The sequence below is a fragment of the Terrapene carolina genome, unplaced genomic scaffold (assembly GCF_002925995.2).
Source record: "Terrapene carolina triunguis isolate 2854851 unplaced genomic scaffold, T_m_triunguis-2.0 Scaffold62, whole genome shotgun sequence".
Lineage (NCBI taxonomy): Eukaryota > Metazoa > Chordata > Testudines > Emydidae > Terrapene > Terrapene triunguis.
In genome coordinates, this window is record NW_020664413.1 from 26,302,723 (window position 1) to 26,316,169 (window position 13,447).

General features: G+C 38.5%; 1 protein-coding gene across 1 annotated transcript in view; it reads left to right on the forward strand.

Moving 5' to 3' along the window:
- The window catches only part of FMNL2 (formin like 2), a 278,340-nt gene that overhangs the window by 202,777 nt on the left and 62,116 nt on the right, over nucleotides 1-13,447 (forward strand). The window contains exons 7-9 of the mRNA XM_026647487.2: nucleotides 2,616-2,724; nucleotides 4,694-4,770; nucleotides 7,876-7,969. Coding sequence (XP_026503272.1) covers nucleotides 2,616-2,724; nucleotides 4,694-4,770; nucleotides 7,876-7,969 — 280 coding nt within the window. The remainder of the gene's footprint in view (nucleotides 1-2,615; nucleotides 2,725-4,693; nucleotides 4,771-7,875; nucleotides 7,970-13,447) is intronic.

A 13,447-nucleotide genomic window follows, 5' to 3' on the forward strand; every position in this document is an offset into this window, starting at 1 on the left:
GAGATGCATGAAAATGGGTGAAAATCTGGGAGCTCAACTCTGAACTTCTTGAACACCCTACATGCCTATTAAACTCCTGCATGTGCAGGGAATGTAGAACCAGACCATGTAGAAACATGCTTATGTGTGTTGTAGCATCCTTTCACTCTCAAATTACACTAACTGGTCCAGATATACGAATTCAACCATGTTAATAGCCAGCAGTGGGCGTGGTCTGCTGTGCGCACCCTGACCAAATGCTAAGATAAGAGGATGATCTTACTGCCACAAAATTTGTTGTTGTACATCTGCAGGAAGCAACACTCTCAGCAGCACTGGATATAGGAATACAGAATATAATCACATGACCGTGTCATCATATGACCATGTCATCATATGACCATGAGCAGCTGAGAGCAACATGGCCATTTAGCATGGAGGAGTGTTGCTACAACATGGATGGAGCAAAAAATCCACATTCCACAGGAGGTGGAATTCATGGTGTGCACAGAAAACACTGCTCCTCCAGATTACTGTCACAGTCCAGCTGCCAGATTAAGACACAAGAGTGAGTGCACCAAACTCAGTAAGTCTAAATGTCATATGGACTTAGATATTGATGTGGCATCCACAGCTGATGTGCAAATATACACCATTATATAACTAGCTGCCAGTACCTGAGGTCAACAGCTACTCCCACCCTCACAGTCTGCCAGCTGACATACAATTCCAACTCCAAGGGGCTGTCAATGCACATCTGACACAATCTGTATCTTGCAATACTATGCTTCCCCTCCATGTCTTTAGGATGTATTTGTGTATGGTAACATAGGCTGCTACTTGCCTCACTTAAACTGAGTAGTCCTGTCATGTCTCTTGTGTGTCCCTCTAGATAGCTGAAACCCCTAATTTAGCTTCTGGAAACTGCTTGAATTTTCACTCTCCAGGCTTGATTTTGCTCTCACACTGGTGTAAATCAGTAGTACCATTGAGGTCTGTAGGATTACAATAGTGTCTAAGGCCTTCTTTATGGATCTATTTTAACATTGGTTCAGCATGTGCTATAGGATTTTTCCAACACCATGCCTCCTTTCTACCAGACAGCACCCACTTATCCCATAGCACTTTGCATGCAGAGTCCAGGTGCATGGCTGCATGAGAGAGCACACAATGTTGCAAAACCTCTTCCATTCCTTTTGCACAGGTTTCCTGGCAATCCATGGGGCAATCAGCCCCTCTGAATTTGAGGGACGCAACTTGGCTGATACGAGACATTAATCTGCAGTGAATATTTAGATTATCATGCTGTTGATAGTTTATTTCAAAAGATTATCATGGCGATAATTACAATTTTCTCATTATTTATTCAATTTCTAAATTCACTAAGAGTGTAAGAATGTAACTGTATTGTTCTTGTACATTGATCTCTTGTTTTCTTACGCATGGCTCTTCAGTTTTGCTTTTGTCTACAACCTGATATCTCATGAAGAAATGAAATTTGTGTTTCAGTAATGGTCCGTGGAAATGGCAGATTTAAAGAGTTCCCTTTTTATTTGTTCCATTGACTCACCTTATAGGATTGAAGTTGGTTTACAAGGGTCAGGTTCTAATAAAAATAACACATGCTTCTGTTTTGGGGAAGGCTCTAGAAAGCTGGTTTCCCCCCCCAAATACTTTTAGAGGACTTTCAGAAACTTCATCTTGTTCAGCATGAAAGCCAGACATAATTTTTAAATAGAATCTGATCTCTAGGTAACACAGCAGTGAAAATTATAGATATAAGGTCAAATTCTGCTTGTTCTGTATGTTTGGACTCAGATATCCATATGATTGCTCACATGTTATAAAGAGAAGATTTTAGACCAGTGTAGAATGTGTGGAACAAATCTGAAACCTTTTCCTTTATGGACAACTATTTCTCTCTTGTTATATTTCCATCAAAGATGCAGCTACCTGTCTTTAGGTGAGTGACATTATTGGCAATGGCAGTTGTTGCATTATGTGGAAAAGAAGGGACTGGCAGTTTACAGGCTTTGTGCTGACTGACTGGTTTTACCAGGCCTGAAGTTAGCACAGTGGTGATTAACAGATCACTCTGACAGTGACTAATGCTGGAGTGCCAAGATCCAGAGAGGTGACAAAATATCCAAGAACAAAGAATAGCTGCTGAACTAATGCCTTCATTGTTTCACTTACTGCTTCAGAAAGGGCTGCTTTCTTATTGCCTGTAGTCACCTCAACAAATGCAGAAAGGACACTTATTGAAACCAGGAATATTGGAGCAGAAAGAGTTCTCAGCTAGAAGCCTGATCTTTCCTCCTCTAAAGTGTGCTTCCCTTCCTGAGGAGTCCCACTGAGACCTATGGATTGGGATTACCCTTGTGCAAACCTAGCACAATGTGGCATAAGCAGAATATGACGTGAGGCTTAACGAGTAAAGAAGATGCTTCTTTTTTTGTTCTTGTGTCTTGTGTTTACTGTCTAGTTGGATATCGGATGCTTGTATACCCAGTAGAACTAGGGAATTTTAATATTTTCATAAATGGTGGAGACACAGCTGCTTCCATACTTTTACTACCTACAGAAGTTGTCCTGTATCAAACTGTGACTGATATAAGTTGCTCTTTTATTTGCAGGTATAATACCTTGCCGAGCAGAAGAACACTAAAAAATTCAAGATTAGTGAGTAAAAAAGACGATGTTCATGTCTGCATCATGTGTTTACGTGCCATAATGAATTACCAGGTACTTGCATTTCAATGATTTTTGACAAAATAACTCTTTTACTTTCTGGAGGTGGAAGAAGAAACTAGGCATAATCATTTAAAAAAGTAAAGCAGAGGTGAAAGCTTAATTTCTTACCTGTTACTATACAGTATATTTGCTATATTTATATTCAGTCCATTATCGGCCAAATTCTGGTCTCACTTACATGGAGGCAATTTTCATTAACTCAGTGGGAGCTGCACTCCCGTAACTCAGCACAATTCAGAATTCAGCCCAATATACAGACTTGATAGGTGTGATGTTTAATGGGAATTGTACAGAACAGTTAGAATTTTATGCAGATGGCGATATCAGATTTCACTGTGTGCTTACTGCAGAGCAATACTAAAACTGCATGGGAAAGAGTAAACTAGATCAAAATGAATCTTCATTTCAGAATTTCTCTGTATTGTCACTGTGAAGTTGTGGTCATACTGCACATTCTTGTGGTTTCAGACACTCCGGATTTTCTCTGTAACAATTACTATTAACTGTTATGTACTTCCAAAAAAAGCTTCTAAAAAACATTATCTTTGTTTTGCCTTGTACAACCTGTGAAGTATTATTTTTAACCATTTATTTATTTAGGAAGTATTAACAAGTTTACAAACTTTGCCATGGAAATATCAGAAACAACTAGTTACAACAGTGAGCTGTTGTTTACAAGAGACATACAGGAATATAGTAATCAGATCTCTATTTAACAGGGTGTTTCCATATTACAGTGTGAGCATCATTACAATACATGTCATTTCTGTTTACACATATTTAACAGACCAGGCATGTCTATCAAAAGTTAATATTAAAAAAAAATGGAGTGAGGTGCTGGGTTTTTTTGCAGGTGAATGTACTTTGAGTATTGAATAAATGATAGCTAAATATCTAAGTATCTATTTGTCCTTTATTTTGCTGTGTACATAATTGGCGCATTAATTTTTCCATCACCACAAACTCCCATGTTTTTTAACCAACCCTCTACAGTTGGACTATTTTTCTTTTTTCAGTGAGAGACTATCAGTAGTCTAGCAGTTACTAGTAGGTGAGAGATAAATTCTGCATTTCCTTGTGTGTGACCACTTCCACCAGGAAGCTCCAGGAGGATTACCAAAGGATCCTTTGGTAATAAATATCCAACAGTTTGTGGTATATGGTTACGGATTGTGTCCCAAAACTCTGTAATGACTGGACATGTCTGAGGAGTATTTCTAGCACCAGTGTATAGGGTAAATTCTGCTCCTGGTTATACCATAGTCAAAGGAATTTGCTGAAGTATTGGAAATCAGTGGCTTTACCCCAGGTTTACACCCATGAAATTGAGAGCAGAATTTAAGCCTATGTGCTAGATCCTCAGCTGGTGTAAATCAGCATAGCACCACATATCTCTCATGAAAAAAAGCCTGGATAATGATCTATTGTTATAATAATCAAATGTTTTTCTTAATTCAGTTATGGTTTTCTGCGTATTTAAAACACATAAACAGTAATTGTCTTACAAATATTATAAACAGTTGTTATATAGAAATATAGATATGTGTGTATTAGAACACATATACTATTCTGTATTGGATTAGAAACTCTTCTTTGAAGGATAAATGACACCCTTGATTGACCAAAAGGTCCAAAATGAGGGGGATATGGGGGGAAATAGAAAAAAGAAAAGGATGAGGGGCTGGCAGTGGCATTCCAGAAGGTTATCAGGGTCTGTGTTTGTCAGATGACTCACAGCCAAACCAAAAGTACTTTCCACACTGCTGGTAGAAGAACAGTTGGTATGTACAATATTAAATGTAAATGTGCTGACTGATACTGTAAACGTGACAAAGTTTTGTTTGGCATACAAAGCCATGAAGCGTTGCCAGAATTGGTCATAGATATGTAATTTACTGGAATTTTTGAAATAATAATTGCAGTCTCAAAACTGAAACGGTATTTCCCCTTCCCATTTCAGTATGGATTCAATATGGTCATGTCACATCCACATGCTGTTAATGAAATTGCACTAAGCCTGAACAACAAGAATCCCAGGTAAGATGTCAGGAGTTTAGGACCTAGGTAAGTACAGACTATACTGCACTTGATGGCTTTTAGAGACACTTTTCAAACTTGCCGATGCACAAGTTTTTTGCACCAGAATAACTAAATCAATTTAGATGCAATGGTGCAACCTCTAATGTAGATACACTTAAACTAGTTAAAATTACACTGAAACCAGGTCCACTTAAGCCTATAATTACTGTAATTTACCGCATAGGTCTGTATTAGGGGTTTGGGCTGGTGTGACTAAATTGATTTTAAATTGATTTAGATGTTATAGGGAAAGGGGTGAAATCCTGGCCCTGTTAAACTCAATGGAAGATTTGCCATTGAAGTCAATGGATCCAGGATTTCACCCAAGGTTTATAATACAGACAAACCCTTAGACACCCAATTGTTTTAGAACCCAGCACAGGTTCTGTAGAGAGCTAGCGAGAGCAATGTTACTGCTTATTAAAGTGGAAGTTCCTTAGCTTGTAAGCTCTTCAGAGCGGGGACTGTCTCTTATTCTATGTTTGTACCGTGCCTGTACGAAGTGTCTTCATTCGTACTTGGGCCCTAGGCACTACTACAATAAACAATAACAATAATGTTCCTCGCTGCATGCGTACTCCTCTCTCACTCCCCACACACTCTTGCTCTGCTGGGAGTTGCCAAGCTAACGGTTGGATCCCCAGAATTTCCAGATCTCAGGACCCTGAGAAATAATTGAATGTTGGTTGAAGCCAAACATGAGAAACAGTCTTGCGCATACAGTGAAAGATAAAACTACAGAAAGTGAAGGAAACTGTGACCATATCACCACAGTCTTTCTGCAGTGCTTCCTCTTTAGAATGCAGACATCTGAAATCATGTTGTTCTGGTGGAAGTTGGTGCATGACTTCCTTTAGTCAGACTTGTGGGAGGGTGTGAATACGGTGTTGCCAAATCTCACAATATTATAAGTCACAGGATATTTAGTGGGGGTTTTTAAAGCTCCATCTCCAGTAGTCAGGAGATTATTTAAGAATCTCAGCTTTCATTTTTTAATAAAGCTAAGAACCCCAAAGGTTCATAAACCAGAAGGCAAATGTGAAGAAACCAAAATGTATTATGGTTTAAAATCTCATGATTTTTAAGCCACTCTCATGATTTTGGGGGCCTGGCTTGTGAGCTGAATGGGTGAGGGTGGCTGTTCTGTGGAAAGAGGGAAGCAGCAGCTCTATGCTATATCCTCCATATAACCAAGCACTGTAACCATACACCCTGTGCCGCTGGAGCTCACAGAAATTAGTGGGCTAATTGAAGGGTGGAGTCGGAACAGACATAATTTCAGCATGTTCCTCTTGTGCCCAAATGGATGCGACCAAAGCAACATTAATTGTCCCTCCTGCCTGCCAGTCCTGATGGAAGTGGTGTAGGATGCACATACCAATGACAACAAAGAGTCCTGTGGCACGTTATAGACCAGGGGTTGGCAACCTTTCAGAAGTGGTGTGCCAAGTCTTCATTTATTCACTCTAATTTAAGGTTTCGTGTGCCAGTAATACATTTTAACGTTTTTAGAAGATCTCTTTCTATAAGTCTATAATATATAACTAAACTATTGTTGTATGTAAAGTAAATAAGGTTTTTAAAATGTTTAAGAAACTTCATTTAAAATTAAATTAAAATGCAGAGCCCCCCGGACCGGTGGCCAGAACCCGGGCAGCGTGAGTGCCACTGAAAATCAGCTCGCATGCCACCTTCGGCACGCGTGCCATAGGTTGCCTACCCCTGTTATAGACTAACAGATGTATTGGAGCATAAGCTTTCGTGGGTGAATACCCACTTCGTCAGACGCACAAAAGCTTATGCTCCAATATGTCTGTTAGTCTATAAGGTGCCACAGGACTCTTTGTTGCTTTTTACAGATCCAGACTAACACGGCTACCTCTCTGATACTTGATACCAATGGCAGACTTTGCAGCCATGGGAGAGATGGCTGCTGCAACCAGCCTGGAGGAGTTCAGAATCCTTATGATCCCTCTGCACACCAGATGGGTCATGGGAATCTGCGAGTTAGTGGGCCTTGCCCCTTCCTATCCATAATCGGTATGAATCCCTCTACTTGAAGGGGAGGACATGAATGATATTCCATTACAAGCACTCTTTGAACCTACTAGCAGAGCTTTGATCCTCCTGTGGGTTTTTGTGTGGCAGGGAAAAAACTGGCAATTAGAATCTAATTTAAAAATATAAAAATCCATTCAGGATTGTCAGGAAATTGAACATTTTATCTGTGTCCAGCTCTTACTGTAACAGTTTAAAAGCAAAATAGCATCTCCGTCTAAGGCCCTGATTCAAGAAAGCACCTAAGTCTGTGATTAATTCCTTATATGTCTTTGTGATTTTAGTGCCTGTCAGTCGTTCTTCCGGACAAGGCCATACTAGTGCCCTTGCCTTAGCTGTGCAATGCAAGGAGTATGATGAGTTCCATTATGTTACAGGCACTTGGAGTTTGTTGCATGCTTTTCTATCAGCAATATTTTAGATGAATTCTTTTTCTTCTTATGGATGAAAGGGAATTATCTTTGTGTGAGCTTGGCCGCTATCCAGCTTGCTCAGAATTTCACACTAAAGAGGAGAAAACATGCTAAAATGTCGTATAATTCAGTGACGATAGGCACCTCTAGTTATATTGTAGTATAAATAAAATAATTGTAATGGAGGATTTTTCACAGTTGTATCTAGGAAAGTCATAGATTTGAATCAAAAGCACATTCCTTTAATGTTGTACTTTTAGGGAAAATATGCTGCATTATGGTGAAAATAGCTGACAAATAATTGCTGTTCATGATGTGCATGAATTTTGTAAAGCGATCCCCCTTTAAATATATATATAAAACCACACACCTACATTATGGAGTGCCAAATACTCTGGATCTGAAGATGCTCAGAATATTGCAGCAGGTTCTCAGCACCTTGCAGAATCAGGGTCTCAAAGCACTTAAAGAGTAAAAAGATACTGAGGGCAAATAATTGTATTCAGTCATCACATCCATCTTGCAAATGAGGTAGTAGCTGAATCATCACTTTATTGTCATTAATTCTTGTGTTTTCTTTCTTTTTTAACAGAACAAAAGCCCTTGTCTTAGAACTGTTAGCAGCCGTTTGTCTTGTCAGAGGAGGGCACGAAATTATTTTATCTGCGTTCGATAACTTTAAGGAGGTAGGTTATTCTGCTTCATCAGAGACTGATGCACATACATATAGCTTTGATATGGTCTGCTGGAGCTTCATGGTTTATCTTAATTTCCTGAGGTATGGAGAGTGGCTGATGTTCCACAAACTACTTTGAGATGCAGTGACAAAAACAGAGAGTTAGGGCCTGATTCTGATCTGACACCAGTTCTATTCCATTCAGCTCCAGTGGAATTAATCCTCATTGAGGCTGAAATTAGTGAGACCAGAATCAGGTGTTGCTTTGATGAAGCGATAAATCTCATAAGGCTTCTGTTTTCCACATTTCACACCTAAATTTAAAGTGTTTGTTTTTATTATATGACTCTTAATATACAAGCAGAGATGAACACATGTGGCAGATTTTGGGTGCAGATTTGAATGTCTCCAGAGTTTCAGGAAGGAATTGGATTCAGATTCAAATTTTGAGCCCATCTCTAAATATAACCAGACTTTCCATTCTTCTGCTTGTGGAACTCCCTTGAAGTCAGTGGGAGTGTTAATCAATATCAGGATTGTAGTCATTTCAGAAGAATCTGACTGTTCAGAATGAAAGTCAAAAACTCTTAACATAATGTTACCTCCTGTATGTTCAGTCTGTTTACACTTAGTTTTCCTCGGGCTGTCCTTACCCACATTCATATTGGCTATCGAGTATGACATAGCAAGATATGAGACTATTTCATTCATTTTAATTAGATGTGACAAAATATAGTATTGAATTCAGTATTACTAAATTCAATTTTTGAAATAGCATAGAAATTCAAATCAAAATGATATGAGTTGGGATATAAAACACAAATCTTCAGGTTGATTTGCAGAACTGAAATAGCTGGCATGCAGTAATTCTGTGCACTCTTGATCAATGGTTTGTCTACATTAGAGCTGGAGGTGTGATTTCCAGCTTGAGGAGACATACCCGTGTTAGCTCTCATCGAGCAACCATGCTAAAAATAGAAGTGTAGCCACAGTGGTGCAAGTGGTGGGAGGGGATATCCACCTGAGATGCAGCTTAGGATCACTTTTATAGGTTCTCAGATGAACCAAACACAGTTTTGGTTTCTAAATTGCTCTTCCACTTTATAGGGCCATTTCCAAAGTTCTCTGAGTGCAAAACTACTTTTGCCATCAATGGAATTTCACATGTGGAGGGATTGCAAAATCAAACCTCGGGGTGGAATCCTGACCCTCTTGAAGGCAATGGCAAAACTCCCATTGACTAAAGCAAAGCAAGGTTTTCTTCCTGGGTGTTGGAGATACATACGTTTGGGTTCATCAATAAAGAGAAAATAGTTGATTCACCTAGTTTGATCTGTCCTAAAATTGTTAGAATTTGATGAATACCAACAACATTGTAATCAAATGTGGGGTTTTTTTTTGTTTTGTTTTTTTATTAAACCCACCATTGCTGTTGAGATTTTAAAAAATGTATTTTTCAATTGTCCAACCCAGCAAGCAAGTGTAAGCTCAGTCATTTGGTTGTTCTGCTGTGATAAGCTAACACACATTGAACTAAATTCTAATGCAGAGAACTCTGCTATTTCTGAAAGGATGCCATACAGCTACTAACTGGCTTCCTAGTAGCTTGCCATCCATGTTCCACCTCATAATGCCTTACTCCTCTCTAACCATATAAACAGTGGGAAGCATTTTTATTTCTGGCACTTTGTTTCTTTAGCTAGGTAAAATGTATATATTGGGCCAGTTAACTGTGACCCTTTACATACCGCAGCAAAAATAAATGTCTGATTCACAACAATCTTACTTGCAATTTCATCTCAATTAATACTTGACTCTCTTATCAGCTATAGTACTTAAGGTGGGATTTTCAAAAGCGCTGTGTGTTAGGCTAACTTTGCTCCCGCTGTAGTCACTAGTAGTTTTACCTTTACTACCTTTAGCACATAGTCTGATAGCATAATTCTGCTTTCAACCACACTGATGGAAGTTGTCCCTGTCCCCCCCCCCCCCAAAAAATTGCTTTGCACTTTGGGAATTCTTCCAACTAGAATTCTGATGTAAAATTACACCTATTATTATGCAACTTTAGCATACCTATAGTTGCTGGACAGCTGTAATTACAGATTCTGAGCATAATTTTGAAAGTGGTCTCCACCTTGCCTCTACTGCACCCTCAAGCTTGCAAGAGCAAATAATTGTGAGCATGGTTTTGTATCTAGAACTACATAGGAATGTATTTGATGTCATTTACATGTCTGCTTCCATGATTGCACTTGTATGTCAGGTAATTATAGATATAAATGACATTATTTGTGCCTGTAGATAACTGTGGGTATAACCCTGTGCCTGTCAATTGCAGTGACACAATGGAAAATTGGTACATTGAAATCAGGCACTCTAACCACAGATTGAAAAAGAATCGTGGTCCTGTTGTGTAGGCACAGAACTGGGTATTGGCGTTTTAATTCAGCTTTTTCACTTGTTCATTTGTGGCTTTGGGCAAGTCACTTAACATCTCTGACATAGTTTGCACCTTTGTAAAAGGAAATACAAATGAACATAATGAGAATAACTGGATAATGTTTGTGAAAGGCTTTAAGTACAAAAAATGCTCACTGAGTGCTAAATACAGCATCATTATTCCAGTTTAAAATTCTATATACAGAAGTATTGTAGAAGGGAGGTTATTGTTAGGAATTACAGACTAGTTTGGCAAGTCACTACATAATGCATATCACTTATCAAACCAGCCTGTGAACCTTTGTAATCACCTCTCTATAGGTTATTATAGTCATTATGTATCACAAATAAGTCAAAAGGTACTTTTACTGTCTCCTATAATTCTTTTAATAGAACTTTTTGTTGCTGTTTTATGTTTCTCTTGCAGCTAGTTTTGAAAGACTTTTATAGCCCAAGCAGTTTGTATTTTGTTGTTTCTTTACTTGTATAATATTCTGTTTGATCAAGTTGTTCGGTAGTAACAGAGCTGTCTGGATGTTATCATTGGAGTTATAGTGCAAAGAGTGATTTTATGTCCATAAATTCTGTTTCTAACTATTTTTCCATTTGTCTGATTCTCATATTTATTTCTTGCACTGTTTTCCAGTTTGTTCTGGTTCAAGAATTAGTTTTCAGTAATGATTTCAGGGCTTTATGCTCTTAATTTTTTTAGCCAGTCATATTACAGATCTCTGAGTCACTGACATGTAAAATATTTAATGGCAGATTTATAGCAGTATAGCTCTAATTTAAAATACTGTGAGCATAATAATATTTGCATGGCGTCTTTAACTATATGTTGTAATTCTGCCACAGTTTCTTTATGGTTCTTTCATCAGACACAGTATAAAAAAGGAAGACAGATTAGACCTTGTGAAGTTAGATCTCTGCCATTTTACTTGCATGCCATAAACTAGCATCAAAAGAAACCTGAACTGCAGTCTGAAACTCACTCTATAAGTAAGTCAGTAGAGAGAACAATACATTTCAGACTAAATTCTCCCTCATTCACAGCAGTGCTAGTCAGAAGGAACATCAGTGATTTCAATAAACTTGTTTTCAAGTTTATGCTGACATGCAGAATTTGGCCTTTAGACTTTGACTGTGCAGGGACAGTGCTGGTAATCTGAAACAGTTTTCAAGAATCCATTTTGAAAATGTTTTAAATAATATGGCTTTTCTGGCTAGGGCCAGGCAGTCTGACTGAGGCATAACTTTTTTTTTCTTTTCTATTTCTTTTTTTAAAAACCTGGCTGATAAAAAAATTTTTTTGTCCAATGATGGCACCTGAAACCCTTTGCAATATTGGTTCTTGTACCCAGGCAGTTTCCCAGTGTAGACAGAGGGCTTGATATGCTTATAGTTTCAGACTCAGCTCAAGGGCTTATTTGTCTTCTGCAGAATAATTAAAGCAATGTCATAACTGGTTATTTCTGAAACGGAGCCATGTGGGTATACTAAAGCCAAACTGTTGCAAACTAGAATATTGAGGGGGTACCAAACCCGAATGTAGCATATCCCTGAAGGAAAAAATATCTATGAATCTCATGCACCCAAAGGGGAATGGAAACCAAGCAGGAAGATATAGTTTAGAATTGATGGAGAAATAGGGAGCTCTGTCGTGGATATGTTTGTTAGAAGGCAGAAGAGTATGCTTTAATCAATAGGTATTCCAAGTTGTGGGGGCGGGTTGTACATTCAAGCAGGTGAATGTTGCATTTGTTAAATTTCTTTGTCTGAGTTTCATTTTGCCAAAAGTCTTGTGAAAAATAAAGAAAGAAAAAAGAAAAAGAAAAGATGGGCAAGGCTGAGCCACACAGAAATCTCTGTGTAGTGAGGAACCATCAGTATCTCTACACTTCTCATCAGTCTCCACTTTTAATAGTCTGCTTTTTGTACAATGGTCATTCTCAGTATTTTTGTCCAAAAGCTGGTAGTTGAGTGTAACCAATTAGCGGTTATTCTGTTGCAGTTCATGTGCCCATTTAATGAATTGCATTCCACAGCCTAGAAGCTATTTGGTGGTAGCCATTTTTATTGCCGTCCTCTGGGATGGAGGTTTTCTTAAAGAGCTTGTCCAAATTCTGGGTCTTGCACGTTTCCTTCATTCCATTATAGAGGTGAGGAGAATTAATTCCTGTGTCAGGGTTCTTAAATTCATCTAATCCATTTTCAGGAGGAGTAAATCTAAGATAAAGATGAAAGAGAGCCTGAATAGGGTCCATCTCCTGTCTCTTTCTGGACAAGGTGGCCTTTTGCACCATTCTCTGCCTCTTCTCTGCGCTATAAAATCAGTTTCAGAACTGTCCCAATATTGTTTGGCCATTGTATGTCAGAAGAAAATTGTGCTGCACTTTATTAACTTGGCATTTGAAAGTCTGTCTAGTTTTATTTACGAGGGACTTGGGTTTGGTTCCAGCAGCTCTTGGAGTGTAATCTACTCTAATCCAGGCTCTAAAACATCCTGGGATAGAAGGATTACAAGTACATTGGGTAACAGTGGAAATTGCTCCTTGGTTTTGGTTTACATCCTGGAGTGAGCAGAGGTTACTTATCCTTTTCTTAACGAAAGCAGCTCCAGTATGTATTTCAGGGCCCTCTCTTGCTCTCTCTTTCTCTCTAAGGAAGACTTCCTATCTGCATGTGTTGCTTGACTGTATTTTACTATATTTATGTGAAATAAATTAGAGCTACTGTCCCACATGTAACAGAACAGCCAGGGGCATTTTGTTAGCTATTTACTTTTCTTTTTGCCGTTTCCAGCCTGCTGCTTGTTTTGTTTGCAGCATATGGGAGGAAAATGCTGTTTGAATGGCGTACTCAAGTGCTGGCTAGGTTAGGAATTCTCATCCTTACCATGACACCTGTATTCATCCACTTGCAGCTAGTCCTCCTCATTTTCCAGTATTGAGAATTGGTTTTAGTAACAGTAAATAATTGCTGTGATACAGAGGAAAAATTCATAGCTGCATTTCACAGTAACATTTCTTATGACTTAGTTGCACAA